Source organism: Trachypithecus francoisi, unplaced genomic scaffold (genome assembly GCF_009764315.1).
Source record: "Trachypithecus francoisi isolate TF-2019V2 unplaced genomic scaffold, Tfra_2.0 Lachesis_group14, whole genome shotgun sequence".
Taxonomy (NCBI): Eukaryota; Metazoa; Chordata; class Mammalia; order Primates; family Cercopithecidae; genus Trachypithecus; species Trachypithecus francoisi.
In genome coordinates this window covers 60,976,232-60,994,717 of record NW_022681459.1, presented here as the reverse complement: position 1 = coordinate 60,994,717, position 18,486 = coordinate 60,976,232, and the positions used below count along the sequence as shown (strand labels likewise).

Here is an 18,486-nt window from a genome sequence, read left to right as displayed (position 1 = left end):
GCTAATAAAATATTTTTCTTTTTCTATTTTTCTTTTTTTTTTTTTGAGACCGAGTCTCACTCTGTTGCCTAGGCTGGAGTGCAGTAGCGCGATGTTGGCTCACTGCAACGTCCACCTCCTGGGTTCAAGCAGTTCTCTGCCTCAGCCTCCTGAGTAGCTAGGATTACAGGCACCCGCCACCAAGCCTGGCTAATTTTTGTATTTTTAGTAGAAACGGGGTTTCACCATCTTGGCCAGGCTTGTCTTGAACTTCTGACCTCAGGTGATCCACCCGCCTTGGCCTCCCACAGTGCTGGGATTATAGGCGTGATCTACTTTTCTTTTTTTTGAAACAGGGTCTCACTCTGTACCTAGGCTGGAGTGCAGTGGTACGATCTTAGTTCACTGCAACCTCTACCTCCTGAGTTCAAGCAATTCTTGTACCTTGGCCTCTGGAATAACTGGGATTACAGGTGTGTGCCACCACGCCCAGCTAACTTTTTTGTATTTTAAGTAGAGATGGAGATTTGCTACCTTGGCCAGGCTGGTCTCGAACTCCTGGCCTCTAGTGATCTGCCCGCCTCAGCTTCCAAAATGCTGGGATTACAGGCATGAGCCACCATACCCAGCCTCAATTCTGCTGTTCTGAAGCCATCTTTTTTTTTTTTTTTTTTTTTTTTTTTTTTTTTGAGACGGAGTCTCGCTCTGTAGCCCAGGCTGGAGTGCAGTGGCCGGATCTCAGCTCACTGCAAGCTCCGCCTCCCGGGTTTACGCCATTCTCCTGCCTCAGCCTCCCAAGTAGCTGGGACTACAGGCGCCCGCCAACTCGCCCGGCTAGTTTTTTGTATTTTTTAGTAGAGACGGGGTTTCGCCGTGTTAGCTAGGTTGGTCTCGATCTCCTGACCTCGCGATCCACCCGTCTCGGCCTCCCAAAGTGCTGGGATTACAGGCTTGAGCCACCGCGCCCGGCCTGAAGCCATCTTAAGAGTCACTTTGATTGCCTTTGTGTGATCCTTATTTTCTTGCCATCAGCCACTTCCAACATGGCCAATTTCAGGTTCAGGGTCCTGGGGAAAGGCTAGAGGAGCACATCTCAAGGAGATGCACCAAGCATCAGAGTTCTCCATTTACAGCAGAGCCGGGGGCCATGGCCTCTGATTTCTTTTGGTTGAATTTTCTCATGGGATGTTCCACAGATTTCCTTCAATCCACTTCTTATATCTAGTCCTAAAGTGTTTTTGGCCACATGGGTAAGGTATATTTGAATGCTGCTTTGATTCAACCTGGATGCTCTGTAAAACTAAACAAATCTTTTCCTCAAGTTTACAGAAACTCTTTAAAAAGAAAGAAAGGAAAAAAAAAATAAAAAGCTGGGCGCGGTGGCTCATGCCTGTAATCCCAGCACTTTGGGAGGCCGAGGCAGGCAGATCATGAGGTCAGGAGTTTGAGACCAGCCCGGTCAACATGGTGAAACCCCATCTCTACTAAAGATACAAAAAATTAACCGGGCATGGTGGTGCATGCCTGTAATCCCTGCTATTCGGGAGGCTGAGGCAGGGGAATTGCTTAAACCCTGTAGGCGGAGGTTGCAGTGAGCCGAAATCGCGCCATTGCACTCCAGCCTGGGTGACAGGGTGAGACTCTGTCTCAAAAAAAAAAAAAAAAAGAAAGAAAAGAAAAAAGGCCAGGCTCGGTGGCTCATGTCTGTAATCCCTGCTACTAGGAATACTAGGGAGGCTGAGGCAGGAGAATTGCTTGAACCTGGGAGGCAGAGGCTACAGTGAGCCAAGTTCATGCCACTGTACTCCAGCCTGGGCAACGGAGTGAGACTATGTCTCAAAAGAAGGAAAAAAAGAAACTTAAAAAAAAAAAAGAAAAAAAAAAACAGCTGGGGCCAGGCACGGTGGCTCATTCCTGTAACCCAGCACTTTGGTAGGCTGAGGTGGGTGGATCAACTGAGGTGAGGAGTTTGAGACCAGCCTGGCATGGTAAAACCCCATCTCTGCTAAAAATGCAAAAAAATAGCTGGGTCTGTGGTGGTTCATGCCCATAATCCCAGCTACCAGGGAGGCAGAAGAATCACTTGAACCTGGGAGGCAGAGGTTGCAGCTAGTGGAGATCATGCCACTGCACTCCAGCCTGGGTGACAGAACAAGGCTCCATCTCAAAACAAACAAACAAATAAACAAAAAAACAGGCCAGGTGCGGTGGCTCATGCTTATAATCCCAGCACTTTGGGAGGCCAAGGCAGGCGGATCACGAGGTCAAGAGATTGAAACCATCCTGGCCAAAATGGTGAAACCCAATCTCTACTAAAAATACAAAAATTAGCTGGGTGTGGTGGTGCATGCTTGTAGTCCCAGCTGCTCGGGAGGCCGAGGTAGGAGAGTCGCTTGAACCCGGGAGGGAGGCGGAGGTTGCAATGAGCCGAGATGGCGCCATTGCACTTCAGCCTGGCAACAGAGCCAGACTCTGTCTCACAAAAAAACAAAACAAAACAAAACAGGGCAAGCAATCTCCCACCAGGAAATGACAGAGCAAGTTTCCAGGTGTCCTCCACATTTCTCATTTCTTTCCTTTGGTTTTTAAAATATTTATTTATTTATTTATTTAAGAGACAGGATCTCTCATTCTATTGCCCAGGCTGTAGTGCAGTGGCATGACTACGCCTCACTGCAGCCTTGACTTCCCAGGCTGAAATGATTCTCCCATTTCAGTATCTGGAGTAACTGGGACTACAGGTGCTGTGGTCGCCACCACGTCTAAGTAATTTTTTTTTAAACTTTTGTAGAGATGGGGAATAGGGGTGTCTCTTTATGTTTCCTAGGCTGGTCTTAAACTCCTGGGCTCAAGCGATCCTCCCACCCCCGTCTCCTAAAGTGCTGGGATTACTGGCATGAGACACTGTGCCCGACCAACATTCTTTGCTTTGTACTCCTTAGTCTGAATATGGGTATAAACTATTAAAAATAACAAAATTATCCCTGAAGGCCAATCTTGATCTTAGTCCTACACGTTGAATTCATCCTGTAACAACTTTAAGATAAAGAGGTTCTGTCCTTTCAAATTTGCTTGCTTTTCTACTGCAGTTTGGGTGATCTAGGCCTGAACATTACAGGACAGAATCCATCCCTGTCAGCAACTTCAATTGCTCCATTAGAATCTTCACTATTAGGTGCTTTTTTTTTTTTTTTTTTTTGAGACGGAGTCTTGCTCTGTCGCCAGGGCTGGAGTGCAGTGGCCGGATCTCAGCTCACTGCAAGCTCCGCCTCCCAGGTTTACGCCATTCTCCTGCCTCAGCCTCCCGTGTAGCTGGGACTACAGGCGCCCGCCACCTCGCCCAGCTAGTTGTTTTTTTTTTTTTTTTTTTGTATTTTTTTTAGTAGAGACGGGGTTTCACCGTGTTAGCCAGGATGGTCTCGATCTCCCGACCTCGTGATCCGCCCGTCTCGGCCTCCCAAAGTGCTGAGATTACAGGCTTGAGCCACCGCGCCCGGCCCACTATTAGGTTCTTATTTATTCATCCCAACATTCATTTAAAAAACAAACAGAAACAATATCAAAAAAACAAAGAAACTCCAACAATTCGCAAATACCAACTACGGAGCATGAGATATGAAATAAAAGAATTATTTTTTTTCTTTTATTTCTGGGACAGAAATAAAGATAAGAGTTTTGCTCTTATCGCCCAGGCTGGGGTGCAATGGCACAATCTCAGCTCACTGCAACCTCTGCCTCCTGGGTTCAAGCGATTCTCCTGCCTCAGCCTCGCAAGTAGCTAGGATTACAGGCGCGCACCACCACACTCGGCTAATTTTTAGTAGAAACGGGGTTTCACCATGTTGGCCTGGGTGGTCTCTAACTCCTGACCTCAGGTGATCCATCCGCCTCGGTCTCCCAAAGTGCTGGGATTACAGACGTGAGCCACCGTGCCTGCCCAAGAAAAAGCTTTTAACCAGTATCAGTAGATACTGGTTTGGGGGTTTCTTTGAGGGTCACTTACACCCCTGCCACCTCCTCCAGTACCAATTTACCCATGGCCAAACACAGGGTAATGTGTAGGAACCTGAAACCACGTCTCCGACCTCAGCTGCAAAACTGTGGAGTCTCACATACTAGACTTTATATTCCAGCGTTTCCTCCCACCATTACATTTTTGCTTTTTTCCATCCTTACATTACCTTTACCACATTTTTGGTTTTTTCTCATAATTACATTAGATAAGGCACTGGCTGGACGTGATCTTTTATTAACTTGGTCTATTGGGAGCAGACAAAAAAAAGACAAACCCTAAAACTGTCTTCAGGTCCCAAGCGTGTTTAGAAAAATACTTAAAGGCTCCTGTGGTGAGAGTGCTACCTGGTAGGGGCGTGTGGACACACGTGGAGGGCAATAAATGAATTTGAGTCTGGTGCCGAAACATCTTCCCACTGCTGTGATTTTTGTTTTCTGGTCAGAGTAATAGTGCTCGTTATGGAAAAGGAAAATTCAGAGAATATGAAAACAACTCGTAATCAACGTGCTTTTTGGATGTGAACTGCTCCCTTTGGGAGGGCAATGGAGAGGTGAGGACGCATTGGGTATCTGGCCCGGAACAGCCGGCAGTGGGTACACCCTGCCAGGAGGATTCGACCGGGGTTTGGGGGATCCGCCGCCCAAGGGCCGAAGAGCAGGGCCGCCCTACGGGCGCTCCCATTTGGCCACCTGAGTGGCGACTTGGCGCCTTCCTCGGCGCAGCTCCGGGGTTCCGTCGTCCCGGTTCCCACTGGTCCCTTACGCAGACACCAAAGCCAGGCACCTTCCCTCGTAACTATCCACCGACTGAAAATAGATTCTGAGTCCGCCCCCGCCCCTCCCCCCTTAAAATCCTCCCCCCGCTAAAATCCTCCCCTTTAAAGGGAGCCACCGGGTGACGCCGGGGGAGTTTGCGGAAGCGCTAACCGCGTTGGGGCCTAGGGCGGATCCCGTGATTGGAACAGGCCCCGCCCCCGGCTCCACTTCCCCCATTGTGTGAGCGGCTCGGGCCTAGGCCCCGCCTCCCTCCGGAGGCCCGGCCCCTCCCCTTTTTCACCCCCCCTTGGCTCATTTCCGGCCGCCGCCGCTACCGCTAGCCTGTAAGGAGGATTCGGCAGAGGGAAGAAACAACAGCCGCCATCTTGTTTGTGTGCTAGGCTGGGGGGGAGAGGGCGAGAGGGAGCGGGCGAGAGTGGGCAAGCGGGACGCCGGGCTGAGTGCTTACTGCGGGAGCGAGAGAGTGCGGAGGGGTGCCGGGTCGGAGAGAGGCGGCAGGGGCCGAGACAGTGGCAGGGGGCCCGGGGCGCACGGGCTGAGGCGACCCCCAGCCCCCTCCCGTCCGCACACACCCCCACCGCGGCCCCGGAGCCGGGCCGGCGTCGACGCCTAGGGGGGACCATTACATAACCCCGCGCCCCGCGGCGCCTTAGCCAGCCGCCGCGGGCGGCCCCGAGCGGAGCCCCGGGGGGCGGGCGCTCCCAGCACCTGGCCGCCGGCGGTGGGGGCCGTAGCGGCGGCCGTATTTATTTGTTTTCCGCGGGAGAGGAAGGCGGAGGGGAGCGCGGCGCGAGGAGGGGCCGCCTGCGCCGCCGCCGGAGCTGGGCCTCCTCGGTGGGCTCGGCGTCGGCGCGGGCGTGCGGGTGGCGCTGCTCGGCCCGGCCCCCTCGGCCCTCTGGTCCGGCCAGCTCCGCTCCCGGCGTCCTTGCCGCGCCTCCGCCGGCCGCCGCGCGATGTGAGGCGGCGGCGCCAGCCTGGCTCTCGGCTCGGGCGAGCTCTCTGCGGCCATTAGGGGCCGGTGCGGCGGCGGCGGCGCGGAGCGCGGCAGCAGGAGGAGGGTTCGGAGGGTGGGGGCGCAGGCCCGGGAGGGGGCACCGGGAGGAGGTGAGTGTCTCTTGTCGCCTCCTCCTCTCCCCCCTTTTCGCCCCCGCCTCCTTGTGGCGATGAGAAGGAGGAGGACAACGCCGAGGAGGAAGAGGCTGATGGCGGCGGCGGAGCTCCGAGAGACCTCGGCCGGGCCGGCCGTGGCGGGCTGGGGACTGCGCCTCTAGAGCCGCGAGTTCTCGGGAATTCGCCGCAGCGGACGCGCTCGGCGAATTTGTGCTCCTGTGCCCTCCTCCGGGCTTGGGCCCAGGCCCGGCCCCTCGCACTTGCCCTTACCTTTTCTGTCGAGTCCGCATCCCTCTCCAGCCACTGAGACCCGGCGAAGAGAAAAAGGAACTTCCCCTATCCCCTCGGGTGCCGTCGAAGCCCCCCAGCCCACCCCTGGGTGCGGGGCGGGGACCCTGGGCCGAAGAAGAGATTTCCTGAGGATTCTGGTTTTCCTCGCTTGTATCTCCGAAAGAATTAAAAATGGCCGAGAATGTGGTGGAACCGGGGCCGCCTTCAGCCAAGCGGCCTAAACTCTCATCTCCGGCCCTCTCGGCGTCCGCCAGCGATGGCACAGGTTAGTTTCGGCAGCCCCGGCCTTCCACGTTCCCCTTAATCTTTTCTACTCGGTGCGCCTTTATTCTTCCATTTTTTTTTTCTTCATCTCTCTCTAGTTCCCTGCCCCTTAATTAATTTTAAAGGTATTTGAATGAGCGGGTCGAAGACGTCCAGTAGCCCAACCATTTTCTTTGCCTCCTAATACATTGGTTGCAACACTATGTCATATCGATGTGTGTTCTGGAATTAGAGCTCGTAAGTGGGTGCTGTATAGAAATGGCCTGTATTGTTGCTCCCATGCAGTTTAATTTGGGAAATGCCAATGCATTTGTGTGTAAGAACTCCTATGCAATTTAAGTTTCCATTTTTTTGTTCTTGGTAAATGAAAAATTTAGAATCCTTTCTCCTTACTGTAGTTACTCTGTTTCCTCTACTTTCCAGTCTTTTCAAGATTTTTTCTCCTTGCAGGATATTTTATGTTGAAGAATAGGGTGTAAGAAAATCTTGATTTTGTGTGTGCGCGAGGTCCAAGATTTCAGATTAGAGGTGAAGTTTAACAATTCTTTTATCTTACCTCCGTTCTTAGCTTTTTTTTTTTTTTCTTTTTCTTCTTATTTGCTTTAAGAATCAATATGGAGCGCAGTTCATTTCACATCTCCCAGTTCTTTGGTGTGAGACCAAAATGTCTGAAACTCCGGGTTTTTAGGTTGAGAGAACAGGGGCATGTTCTTTGCAGTTTCAGTCACTTTCTCATTTTAGGGGAAATAAAAAGATAAACAATTTTGTGGAGTTACGTACCTGGAAATCAAGGTTAGAAGTTGAAAGAGTTCCAGTCATCAACTACAAACATGAACTGATTGTACAAAAGTTTAAAATGTGCATTAGGTTTTGTGTTTGTGTGTGTCTTTGTCTTTTTACACTTTTAAACATACTTGGAGATCAAGATTTTCGTTTAAAAGCTTTACGGATTTTTTAGTTCATTCAGTTGTGGACTAGCCCCTTTGTCGGGAGCAGTTCAGGGAGACTTCCTCCATCATCCCTTCATTCTTCTCTTACAGTTAGTTTAATGGTGTTACCCTGATGGGTAAGGACCTTTTCTTTGCTGGGATAATGAAGATGAAGAATGGCTGGCCATCTGACAGTCCACAAGATGTTCCCCTTTACTACGGAGCATCTCTTTAACTCCCTGAGAACAGGCTCAACGTCATCCCTCCATCTGCCAGTGAGAGTGCATAATGGAGTTAAATGTACCCTTTCAGTTTGTGGAGAACTTGGAGAGCATGTTTCTAAGTAGGCTTCATTTCAGAGAGTGAAAATGGGAAGACAGAACTAATGCTTTGAATTCGTTGCTTTTGTAAGAAAGATGTGAAATGAATTTAAGTTAACCTGCAAAAATTGAGCAGTAGGAATCCTGCAGAGTTTCTCTTGTAACATTGATTATGCATGAACTTTGATCTGTACGTATTCTATGAAGGTACTGTAGTGTCCAGGGAATTTTTTAGCTGTTTTTTTTCCTTCAGAATTCATACACATACACACGTCGTTGTATTCCTTTGCACCTACTAAAGTGCCATTCAGAAGGATTTTTTTAGATCATCTTTAGACAATCACCTGTAGATTTTTGTGGTGTTTCTTTAGTATTTGTGTAATGTGGTAGTTTTTGCTTTTTAGTTTTGGTGTAACGTGGCAGGAGATTTTACATTGGAGTTAGCCAGTGACTTGGAACGTAGGGGAAACTTTTTTATGTACTTTGAGGAGTCCTGATTTGAGCAGCTTCGTCTTGGAGCTGTATTGTAATACAGGTGTGCTACTGCTTTCTCCATGTCGGTCTGTTTTGCTACTTGAAATATCTTTGAATAATTACAAGAGTTCTAAATGTATCAAGTGGGCTTTTACAGTTTAAAAAACCCTCAACATTGAGATTAATTCATTCACTCATGATACTCAGAGTTTATCTTACTTTTCTAAATTTTGTAATGAAGATTGACTTCCTCCCTCCTCCCCAAATCAAGATTCTACTCCAGGAATTCTTTGGTGTACAGTTTTTAATTGTAACTAGTCTGGGTTTGGGGGAGGGGAGAAATGAGTATAAAGAAAATACTGTCCCTCTGTGAACTTACTTCAAGCTGGGTACCATTATACCTTTTTTTTTGTTTGTTTTTTTAGAGGAGAGTCTCTCGCTGTGTCAGCGAGGAGTGCTGGAGTGCAGTGGCACGATCTCACTACAACCTCTGCCTCCCGGGTTTGAGCAATTCTGTCTCAGCCTCCCTAGTAGCTGGGACTACAGGCGCAGGCCACCACACCTGGCTGATTTTTGTATTTTTAGTTGAGATGGGATTTCACCATATTGGTCAGGCTGGTCTAGAACTCCTGCTCTCAAGTGATCCACCCACCTTGGCCTCCCCAAGTGCTGGGATTACAGGTGTGAGCCGCCTGGCCAGGGGTACCATTATATCTTGATTTTTTTTTTTTTTTTGGCATTCTGCAGTTTGTAATATGTTTGCAGGTAACTGTTATTGGAGGCATATCACCTCTTAAAACTTTAAATTTCAAACTTGTAACTTCTGATTTTTGAGTTGTCACTTGGGTGAAAGAAAATTTTTCCTTGATATTATGGTTTTTGTCTAGAACTGGTTGAAATAAGCCCGAAATTCTAGCATGTAGGAACTTTTTTTTTTTAAAGTGATTTAGGCTTGCACATCTCATGATGTAAATATATCCAAGAGCTTTCTGGTGTCAGCCTTAAAGGAAAGAACACTGGAATCCAATGGGGTGACACGCTGAAGTGTTACAAACCAAATTAGTACGTAAGTTTCAACATCTGCATTTCTGTTTAATACTCAAATATTCTCCTAAGAAATTTCCAGGTTGATTCAAATAAGTTAAATCAACTTTTACGTGTTGGGATGGGGAAGAGACTTATTTGTAGCCTTCACACCTTTATGTTCTTGTTTCAGTATTTGCATTTGATCCATTGAAATTTTTATTTCGTTTAGTATCGTTAGGGTAAAACAAATCATTTGAGAAATGACATTTTTTTTCTACTTCTCCTCCCTCCAAAAAAAGATTATGAAAGCCGCTTGTAAACTTTTTTTTTTGTAAAAATGACTGCAAGACTGGAAAAGTTAATGTGAGGCAAATCCTGGAAATATTTTTTGGAGCTGTTTCTGACCATCTGAGTGATGGAAATGATGAGGGTCATCTGTTGTCTTCATTGTTCAGTGAACATGTTTTGTCACTGCTTCGTAAGCGCTTAATGCCATATGCACTTAAAAAGCACCAGGAAAGACAGGATTTTAGGGTCTGGCATATAATTAGAGTAAAGATCCTTCTGGTCTTGGTACAGTTTTGTGACCCTGAGTTTTGGGCTTTTTTTGTTTTTTGGGTTTTTCCCCCATTTCAAAGACACAGGGCAGATAGTATATAAAAGCATACCTGCCTTTTGACCAGTAGATTAATGTACACAGTGGATAAGTGGTAAGGATTTTTAAAACTTCAGCTCTCCTTTTTTTTGAGACAGAGTTTCACTCTTGTTACCCAGGCTGGAGTGCAGTAGCGCGATCTTGGCTCACTGTAACCTCCAAGCGATTCTCTGCTTCAGCTTCCTGAGTAGCAGGGATTATAGGTGTCTATCACCATGCCCAGCTAAGTTTTGTATTTTTTTTTTTTTTTTTTGAGACGGAGTCTCGCTCTGTCGCCCAGGCTGGAGTGCAGTGGCCGGATCTCAGCTCACTGCAAGCTCCGCCTCCCGGGTTCACGCCATTCTCCTGCCTCAGCCTCCCGAGCAGCTGGGACTACAGGCGCCCACCACCGCCCGGCTAGTTTTTTGTATTTTTTAGTAGAGACGGGGTTTCACCGTGTTAGGATGGTCTCAATCTCCTGACCTCGTGATCCGCCCGTCTTGGCCTCCCAAAGTGCTGGGATTACAGGCTTGAGCCACCGCGCCCAGCCAGTTTTGTATTTTTTAGTGGAGACAGGATTTCGCCATTTTGGCCAGGCTGGTCTCGAACTCCTGACCTCAGGTGATCCACCCGCCTTAGCCTCCCAAAGTGCTGGGAATACAGGCGTGAGCCACCACACCCGGCTATCAGCTCTACTTTGTTAAAATGCCTTTGTGTGTTAGTGATTCATCATCCTAACCAAAACATTTTGATCAAGACCATTTATTTTCCAACTCTGTAACTTGTGATATACTATGTTTTATTTTATTTTGGCTTGAATGTTTACATTAGAGTTTGCTTCTGGAGTCTTGCAGATACAGCTCCTTGATTTAGTGAGGCATTGCTCTCCTCAGTATTAAATTGCAAAACATTTTACTAAAGTGCCTTAAATTTTTCTGGCAATTATTCTCAAGGCCTTGTAAGTTCATTTATAGGACTTCAATAAGGTTGTTTCTGGTTGATAATGAGATAAAGTGACTTTTAAGTTGTTACTCTTGTATGCGTTACGTATTCCAGGAGGAGTTCATCTTCTTTTACAGAGGTTGGAATTGTATTGGCATGTCCAGTGAACGGATAATAGGGAGGAGGGAGGAAAAGATTTCTGCCTTGGTGGCCTTTTGGCACTATTTTGTGTTTTTCTTTGCTTTCTATCTCCTTTTTAGTCTATTTAATAAAAAGAAAAAAATGGAAACAGTTGAAAATTAATGCAAAGTGGTATTTGTAGGGACATTAAGTGGTAAATAGCGAAGAGAAAAAAGAGTAGGAAGAGTGTTGCAGATACAAGTGGGAGTGTAAAATACTTTTTCCTAGTATATTTACAAAAACAATTTGAGAGTTACTCTGCCAATTCATATACCCAGCAATTAATGGAAAAGTAAAAGATGTTACTTTTGTGTTTGTCCAGATTTTAGGGTTTCCTCCTTTGAAGATTTCTAAAATTGAATTTTTTTAAGTGAGGCAAGCAGTAAAATTAATGGGCAAATGAAACAAATTATACCAAGTCTAAATTTTTTTTTTTTTGAGACAGAATCTCGTTCTGTCACCCAGGCTGGAGTGCAGTAGTGTGATCTTGGCTCACTTCAAGCTCCACCTCCCAGGTTCACACCATTCTCCTGCCTCAGCCTCCCGAGTAGCTGTGACTACAGGTGCCCACCAACACGCCTGGCTAGTTTTTTGTATTTTTAGTAGAGACAGGGTTTCACCATGTTGACCAGGATGGTCTCGATTTCCTGACCTCGTAATCCTCCCACGTCAGCCTCGCAAAGTGCTGGGATTACAGGCGTGAGCCACCGCACCCGGCAAAAATTCTTTAACATTGAACTTCGCAGGTGATTTTTTTTTTCCACTTAGTAGACAGTAGTTTTGTTCTGAAATTTTAATGGGAAATTTTTTATTACTGCTCACTTTCCCAGAGACACTTAAGAGGATAAATATTAATTGAGGTGTTAAGCCTCTTCTGAGCAATTTGGATATAATTTGTTTTTAGATATAGGTTTTTTATAAATGCCCCAAAGCAATTAGAAGTAATTTTGTTGAGAGAGAGAGTGTAAAACTAAAAGTATTGAAAAGAGTAAGAGAGTAGCTAAGAGAATGAGTATTGGAGTCAGACTGCTAGAGTTCATATCCCAGACTTGTGTTTATTAACTGTGAACTTTGGGCCCAATACTTAACTTGGCTCAACCTCCTCACGTTTATTCCTAACCACAACCCTGTAAGGTGGGTACCCACCTTATAGGAATCCACCTTACTTATCCACCCTACAGGGTTGTGGTTAGGAATAAATGAGAATTCTCTTTATCAGATGCTTAAGACTATGCTTGCTTCTGTGTAGTATGTGTTCATTGTTAACTGTTTTTAACTTTATTGCTAAATATACCAGAAGGAAAGTGGTAGGTGGTTTGGGGTTGTTTTGTGTTTTTGTTTTGCGATGGAGTCTTGCTCTGTTGCCCAAGCTGGAGTACAGTGGCGTGATCTTGGCCTACAGCAACCTCCACCTCCCGGGTTCAGGCGATTCTCCTGCCTCAGCCTCCCGAGTAGCTGGGACTACAGGCATGCACCACCACGCCCGGCTAATTTTTGTATTTTTAGTAGAGACAGGGTTTCACTATATTGGTCAGGCCGGTCTTGAACTCCTGACCTTGTGATCCACCTGCCTCAGCCTCCCAAAATATTGGGATTACAGGGGTGAGCCACCACACCCAGCCTGTTTTTTTGTTTTTTTATTTTAAGTGGATATGTAGTAGTCCCCTCTTATCCTTGGGGAATACATTCCAAGGTCTCCAGTGGATACCTGAAACCCTAGATGGTAGTGAACATAATTGTCATCAGAACATGTTTCTGTCCGTGTCTTCCACACACAGATTTAATGCCTTTTCTTAACTGATCGCTTGTCATGCACCATGGCTGTGATGTTTGCAGTTTGAGGTGCAACAACAAAACTATCACGAATTTTTTTCCTTCTTCACAATTTCACGGATAGATTTGATCTTTGCAACCTCAGCGTACAAATTTTTTTCGTTCCTTATTAAGTCAGGAACTTTTACTTTTAAGCAGTTTACAGCTTCTCTTTGGCATATCCAAATTGCTGTCATTGCCATTCTTGCACTTAGGGACCGTCATTAAATAAAATAAGGGTTACTTAAAACTCAAGCACTGCCGTACCCCATAGTCAGTCTGACAGTCAGTCTGGTAACTGAGATGGCTACCAAGTGACAAATGGCTGGTAGTTTATACAGGTGAATGCATTAGACCAAGGGGAGATTCACTACCCGGTCAAGTGAGATTTTGTCAGGCTACTCAGAATGGCATGCAGTTTAAAACATTGTTGTGGCTCTCACCTGTAATCCTGGCACTTTGGGAGACTGAGGCAGGAGGATTGCTTGAGGCCAGGCATTCAAGACCAGCCTGGGCAATGCAGTGAGACCCCTCCCAACCCCCAACCATCTCTATAAAAAAATTTTTTTTAAATCAGCAAGGCGTGATGAGGTGCATCTGTAGTCCTGGCTTCTTGGGAGGCTAAGGTGCGAGGATCACTTGAGCCCAGGAGTTTGAGGTTACAGTGAGCTATGATCACACCACTGCACACTCCAGCCTGGGTGACATAGCAGGACTCTGTTTCTAAAACAACAAAAATTAGTGTTTATTTCTGCAGTTTTCTTTGTAGTATTTTGGACCACAGATGTCTGAAATGGTAGAAAGCAAAACAGAAGATAAGGATGAACTACTGTATAGATAGACTGGATAAAGAGAAAGCCAAGTGCATGATGTTCATAGAGGAGTCTTAGGAGTAAGCCTTACGGCATCTATCCAAAGGTTGTTTTCTAGGAGTATCAGAATATGGGAACAGAGCTTAAAACAGAAAAATACTGTACAGTTAGCCTTCCATATCTGTGGGTTCCGTGTTTGTGGATTCAGCCATGGATTGAAATATTTAGGGGAAAAAAATGCGTGGTTGCGTCTGTACTGGACATGTAGGGGCTTTTTTTTCTTGTCATTATTCCCTAAACAGTACGGCATAACAATTATTTATGTTGCATTTGCGCTGCATTAGATATTGTTAATAATATAGAAAGAATTCAAAGTATATAGGTGGATGTGTGTAGGTTATATGCAAATATTACATATCTCCTTTATATCAGGGACTGGAGCATCCTCAGATTTTGGTATCTGCAGTGGAGGGAGTGGATTCTGGAACCAATTAGCCAGCAGATACCAAGGGACAATCATATGTATATGTATACTATCATTAAGATGTCTTGTGTACATAAGTAATTGAAATGAAAATCAGATATTTAAGACATAATGAGAAAATGGAAAACATTGTTCTTGTTAGAAATGTTCAAGATAAGAATGACTTCTTGATAAAGAACTGTGTTAAGCATGATTTTTTCTTTCTTCTTTTTAGACACAGAGTCTCACTCTGTTTCCTAGACAGGAGTACAGTGGTGCAGTCTTGGCTGACTGCAGCCTCCATCTCCTGGGTTCAAGCGATTCGCCTGCCTCAACCTCCCAAGTAGCTGGGATTACAGGCACCCACCACTATCCCTGGCTAATGTTTGTATTTTTAGTAGAGACGGGGTTTCATCATGTTCGCCAGGCTGGTCTTGAACTCCTGACCTTAGTCTGCCCACCTCAGCCTCCCAAAGTGCTGGTATTACAGGCGGGAGCCACAGTGCCTGGCCAATTAAGCATAATTTTTTCTATTTTTCATTTTGTTACCTGGGTCTTTTTTTTTTGAGATGGAGTCTCACTCTGTCGCCCAAGCTAGGGTGCAGTGGTGCGATCTCGGCTCACTGCCAGCTCTGCCTCCCAGGTTCACACCTTTCTTCTGCCTCAGCCTCCCGAGTAGCTGGGACTACAGGCGCCCACCACCACGCCCAGCTAATTTTTTGTATTTTTCGTAGACACGTGGTTTCACTGTGTTAGCCAGGATGGTCTCAATCTCCTGACCTTGTGATCCACCTGCCTCGACCTCCCAAAGTGTTGGGATTACAGGTGTGAGCCACCACGCCTGGCCAAGAATAAATTTTTTTGAGATGGAGTCTTGCTGTGTTGCCCAGGCTGAAGTTATCCTCCTGCTTCAGCCTCCTGATTAGCTGGGTTTACAGACGTGAGTCACTATGCCTGGCTCCAAGAAACTTTTCTTATAAAGGAGGAAAAAGTAGGAGCAGTACAGTGCTCCAAAGAATTTTTTTACAACAGTTAAGGAAGAACTACCTTTTACTTGTAGCACTAGAGATTCTGTTTCAAAGCATAAACAAAGAATACTTACCTTTATTACTTGTAATGTACTCTCATATTTTCTGTTGCTTTCTTTTTTTTTTTTTTTTTTTGAGACAGAGTCTCGCTCTGTCCCCCAGGCTAGAGTGCAGTGGCGTGATCTCGGCTCACTGCAAGCTTTGCCTCCTGGGTTCATGCCAGTCTCCTGCCTCAGCCTCCCGAGTAGCTGGGACTACAGGTGCCCACCACCGCGTCCAGCTAATTTTTTGTGTTTTTAGTAGAGACGGGGTTTCACCGTGGTCTCGATCTCCTGACCTTGTGATCCGCCAGCCTCGGCCTCCCAAAGTGCTGGGATTACAGGCGTGAGCCACCGCGCCCGGCCTTCTTTTTTTTTTTTTTAGTACTGGTTGCAGCCTACTATATTGATTTTTATGACCCACTTTTGGCTTGTGAGCCATAATTTGAAGAATACTGGCGTAGAAGAGTTGACAAGATGGCAGTTATTCTGTATTAGGCCAACGTTTTCTGTATTCTAGGCACTTATCCTCTGTACATTGTTCCTTCTTTCCTTCCTGGAGTTTATAGATAAGGGAAGAAGACTGGCATTCACTAAGTCTGGTGTGATCAGCATTGTATTTGGGAAGTACACATATAGTGGGAGGAGGAACGGAAGGACCTAACCCAGTAGTTACAGGCCCTAATGGCTCTCTTTGAGGAATTGTGTCTGATTTTGGGATCTCACAGATAGAGATAGGGTTAGTAAAAATGAGCCCAGGCTAGAAAGGAGACTGTGTGAGGCCAGAGTATATCCTGTTCTGGGAACTTATAAGTACTATCTAACTGGTAGGATAGTCAAAAACATGACTCTAGAGGTGAGCAAGGGGCCAATCGTGGAGGGCTTATAATACAGAAATTTAGACTTTCCGTTTTACCCATTTAATGGATGGAGCAGAATTGTGCCTTAGGCAGTTAAGTAAAAGGAGGAATAGTTTGGGAAGAAGCAGGGAAAAATGGGAGGCAGGGAGACCAGTGAAACAGCTATTTTAGGGTTCCAGCCACCCTTACCATAGAAGACGGAAAGAAGTGGAAAGATTTGAGGGAAGATGGATGGTGAACAGAACTTGGTGATTGATTAGAAGTTAGGTAATAAGATGAATAAATCAAGGATAATTCCCAAGTTTAAAGTTTGAGCAACTCGATGGGTGATGATTTATTTATTTATTTATTTATTTGTGGACAGACTTTCTCCGTCACCCAGGTTGGAGTGCAGTGGTGTGATCTCAGCTCACTGCAACCTCTGCCTCCCGGGTTCAAGCGATTCTCATGCCTCAGCCTTCCACGTAGCTGGGACTACAGGCATCCGCCACCACACCTAGCTAGTTTTTGTATTTTTAGTAGAGATGGGGTTTCATCATGTTGGCCAGGCTGGTCTCGAACTCCTGGCCTCAAGTGGTCTGCTCGCCTTGGCCTCCTAAAAGTGCTGAGATTACAGGTCTGAGGCACTGTGCCCAGCTGGATAATTATTTAATAAATTGGGGCGCATAGGAAGCATAGTATTTGTGAAGTGGGTGTGCAGGTGTGATGGGGCTAGTGATGTTACATTTGGGGCATTTTGAAGTCATGGGGTTCTTCTGAGTTGAGCAGTCATTCTTTTCATTTGCTGCACCTTTATCTCATTTTAGCCAACAGACATTGGATACCTACCAAGTCTTAGGCATTTGCAATGTAAAGATGAATTAAGGTGCCTTCTGCTGTCAAAATCTTTAGAGATACAGTGGGGTTGGTATACATGTCTACACCATTTTCCTGTAAGTTACGCTTTAAACGGTTTTTTAAATGTTCTATATAAAGGCAGGGGATAGGGATTGTTTTTGACAGAGTAGGTTTGGAGTGTTGGTGGAAAACTTCACGGAGAAAATGTATATTTGAATAGGGTTGGTGGAAATTAAAGTAACATACCTTAGAAGTAGGGAAGGTTGGAAGAGATTTTCACATGGAGCTAACATGGTTCTGATGTGGCTAGAATATACGCTGTGTGGTAGGGTTTTTCATGGGAGACAGATGGGAAAGGATGTTGGGGTTCTATTATGGAAAAATAAATATGTTAAGGAATTTGCCATTTATCTTAGCATCAGGGTAAAAATTTTATGACGAGGTTGGGGAAAGACTAATTCTGGTAATGCTGTATAGAGCAACAGTAGGTAGAACCTATGGCAGGAAGACTAGGAATATGTTATTTACCTCTTTTGTAATGAGCTTGTCATTTGCCTTGGAAATTTTTGGTAAATTGTAATCAATAAAGTGAATTGTTTATTTTGTTCAAGATCCATGTTTGGTTTACCAGTTGTCATAAATGTAGAAAATATACCAGATACCAACTTAGAAACCATTCACTCTCCCTGTTATTTACAGATATGCAAGTTTTTTTTGTTGTTTTTTGTTTCATTTCGTTTTTAAAGGGTATGTTTCTCCATCCAGGATTCTCTATAGGCATTCCCTTGTAACAAATCCCAAGTTTTGCTCAAAGTCAAGAACTGTTCAGTGACAATTTAATTAGCACACAATTTAGACTTACTATAAAACATGTTCTTGAGTTGATTCTTAAGATGGGATTTTAATGAATAATAATGTCTTCATCATGTAGTTTTTTTGTTGTTGTTGTTTTTGTTTTTTAAATACAGAATCTTGCTCTGTTGCCCAGGCTGGAGTGCAGTGGTGTGATCTCAAGTAGCTAGGATTACAGGCGCCTGCCACCACACCCGGCTAATTTTTGTATTTTTAGTAGACACAGGGTTTTGTCATGTTGGCCAGGCTGACCTCGAACTCCTGACATCAGGTGATCTGCCCGCCTCGGCCTCCCAAAGTGCTGGGGTTACAGGCGTGAGCCACCATGCCCAGCCTCATGTAGTTATTTTCACAAGAAGTGTCACTATATTAATATATTGAAAAAGAGCAAGGTAGATTGTCAATGTGAATTTTCTAAACATGGCCCCAGGTCACATTCTGGATCAATTAAAGCACTTCATCTCTGTTTAAAATTCAAGACTTAAGGCTGGCCGCAGTGGCGTACGCCTGTAATCCCAGCACTTTGGGAGGCTGAGGCGGGCAGATTACTCGAGGTCAAGAATTTGAGACCAGCCTGGCCAACATGGTGAAATCCCATCTCTACTAAAAATACAAAAATTAGCCGGACGTGGTGGCAGGCGCCTGTAGTTCCAGCTACTGGGGAGGCTGAGGCAAGGGAATCTCTTGAATCTGGGAGGCAGAGGTTGCAATGAGCTGAGATTGCGCTTGGGCCACAAGAGCAAAACTCCGTCTCAAAAAATATAATAATTATTATTATTCAAGATTGAAATGTATTGGGTTTTTTTGTTTTTTGAGATGGAGTCTCACTCTGTCACCCAGGCTG

At 45.6% G+C, this 18,486-nt stretch overlaps 1 protein-coding gene across 2 annotated transcripts in view; it reads left to right on the top strand.

Moving 5' to 3' along the window:
- Positions 1-5,134: 5,134 nt before the first annotated feature.
- EP300 (E1A binding protein p300) overlaps positions 5,135-18,486 on the top strand; it is a 93,961-nt gene continuing 80,609 nt past the window's right edge. Inside the window, exon 1 of one of the 2 annotated variants that reach the window (XM_033233822.1) lies at positions 5,135-6,436. In XM_033233822.1, the coding sequence (XP_033089713.1) occupies positions 6,343-6,436 (94 nt within the window). In that variant the 5' untranslated portion in view covers positions 5,135-6,342. The remainder of the gene's footprint in view (positions 6,437-18,486) is intronic. The other variant, XM_033233823.1, reaches the window with a different exon arrangement.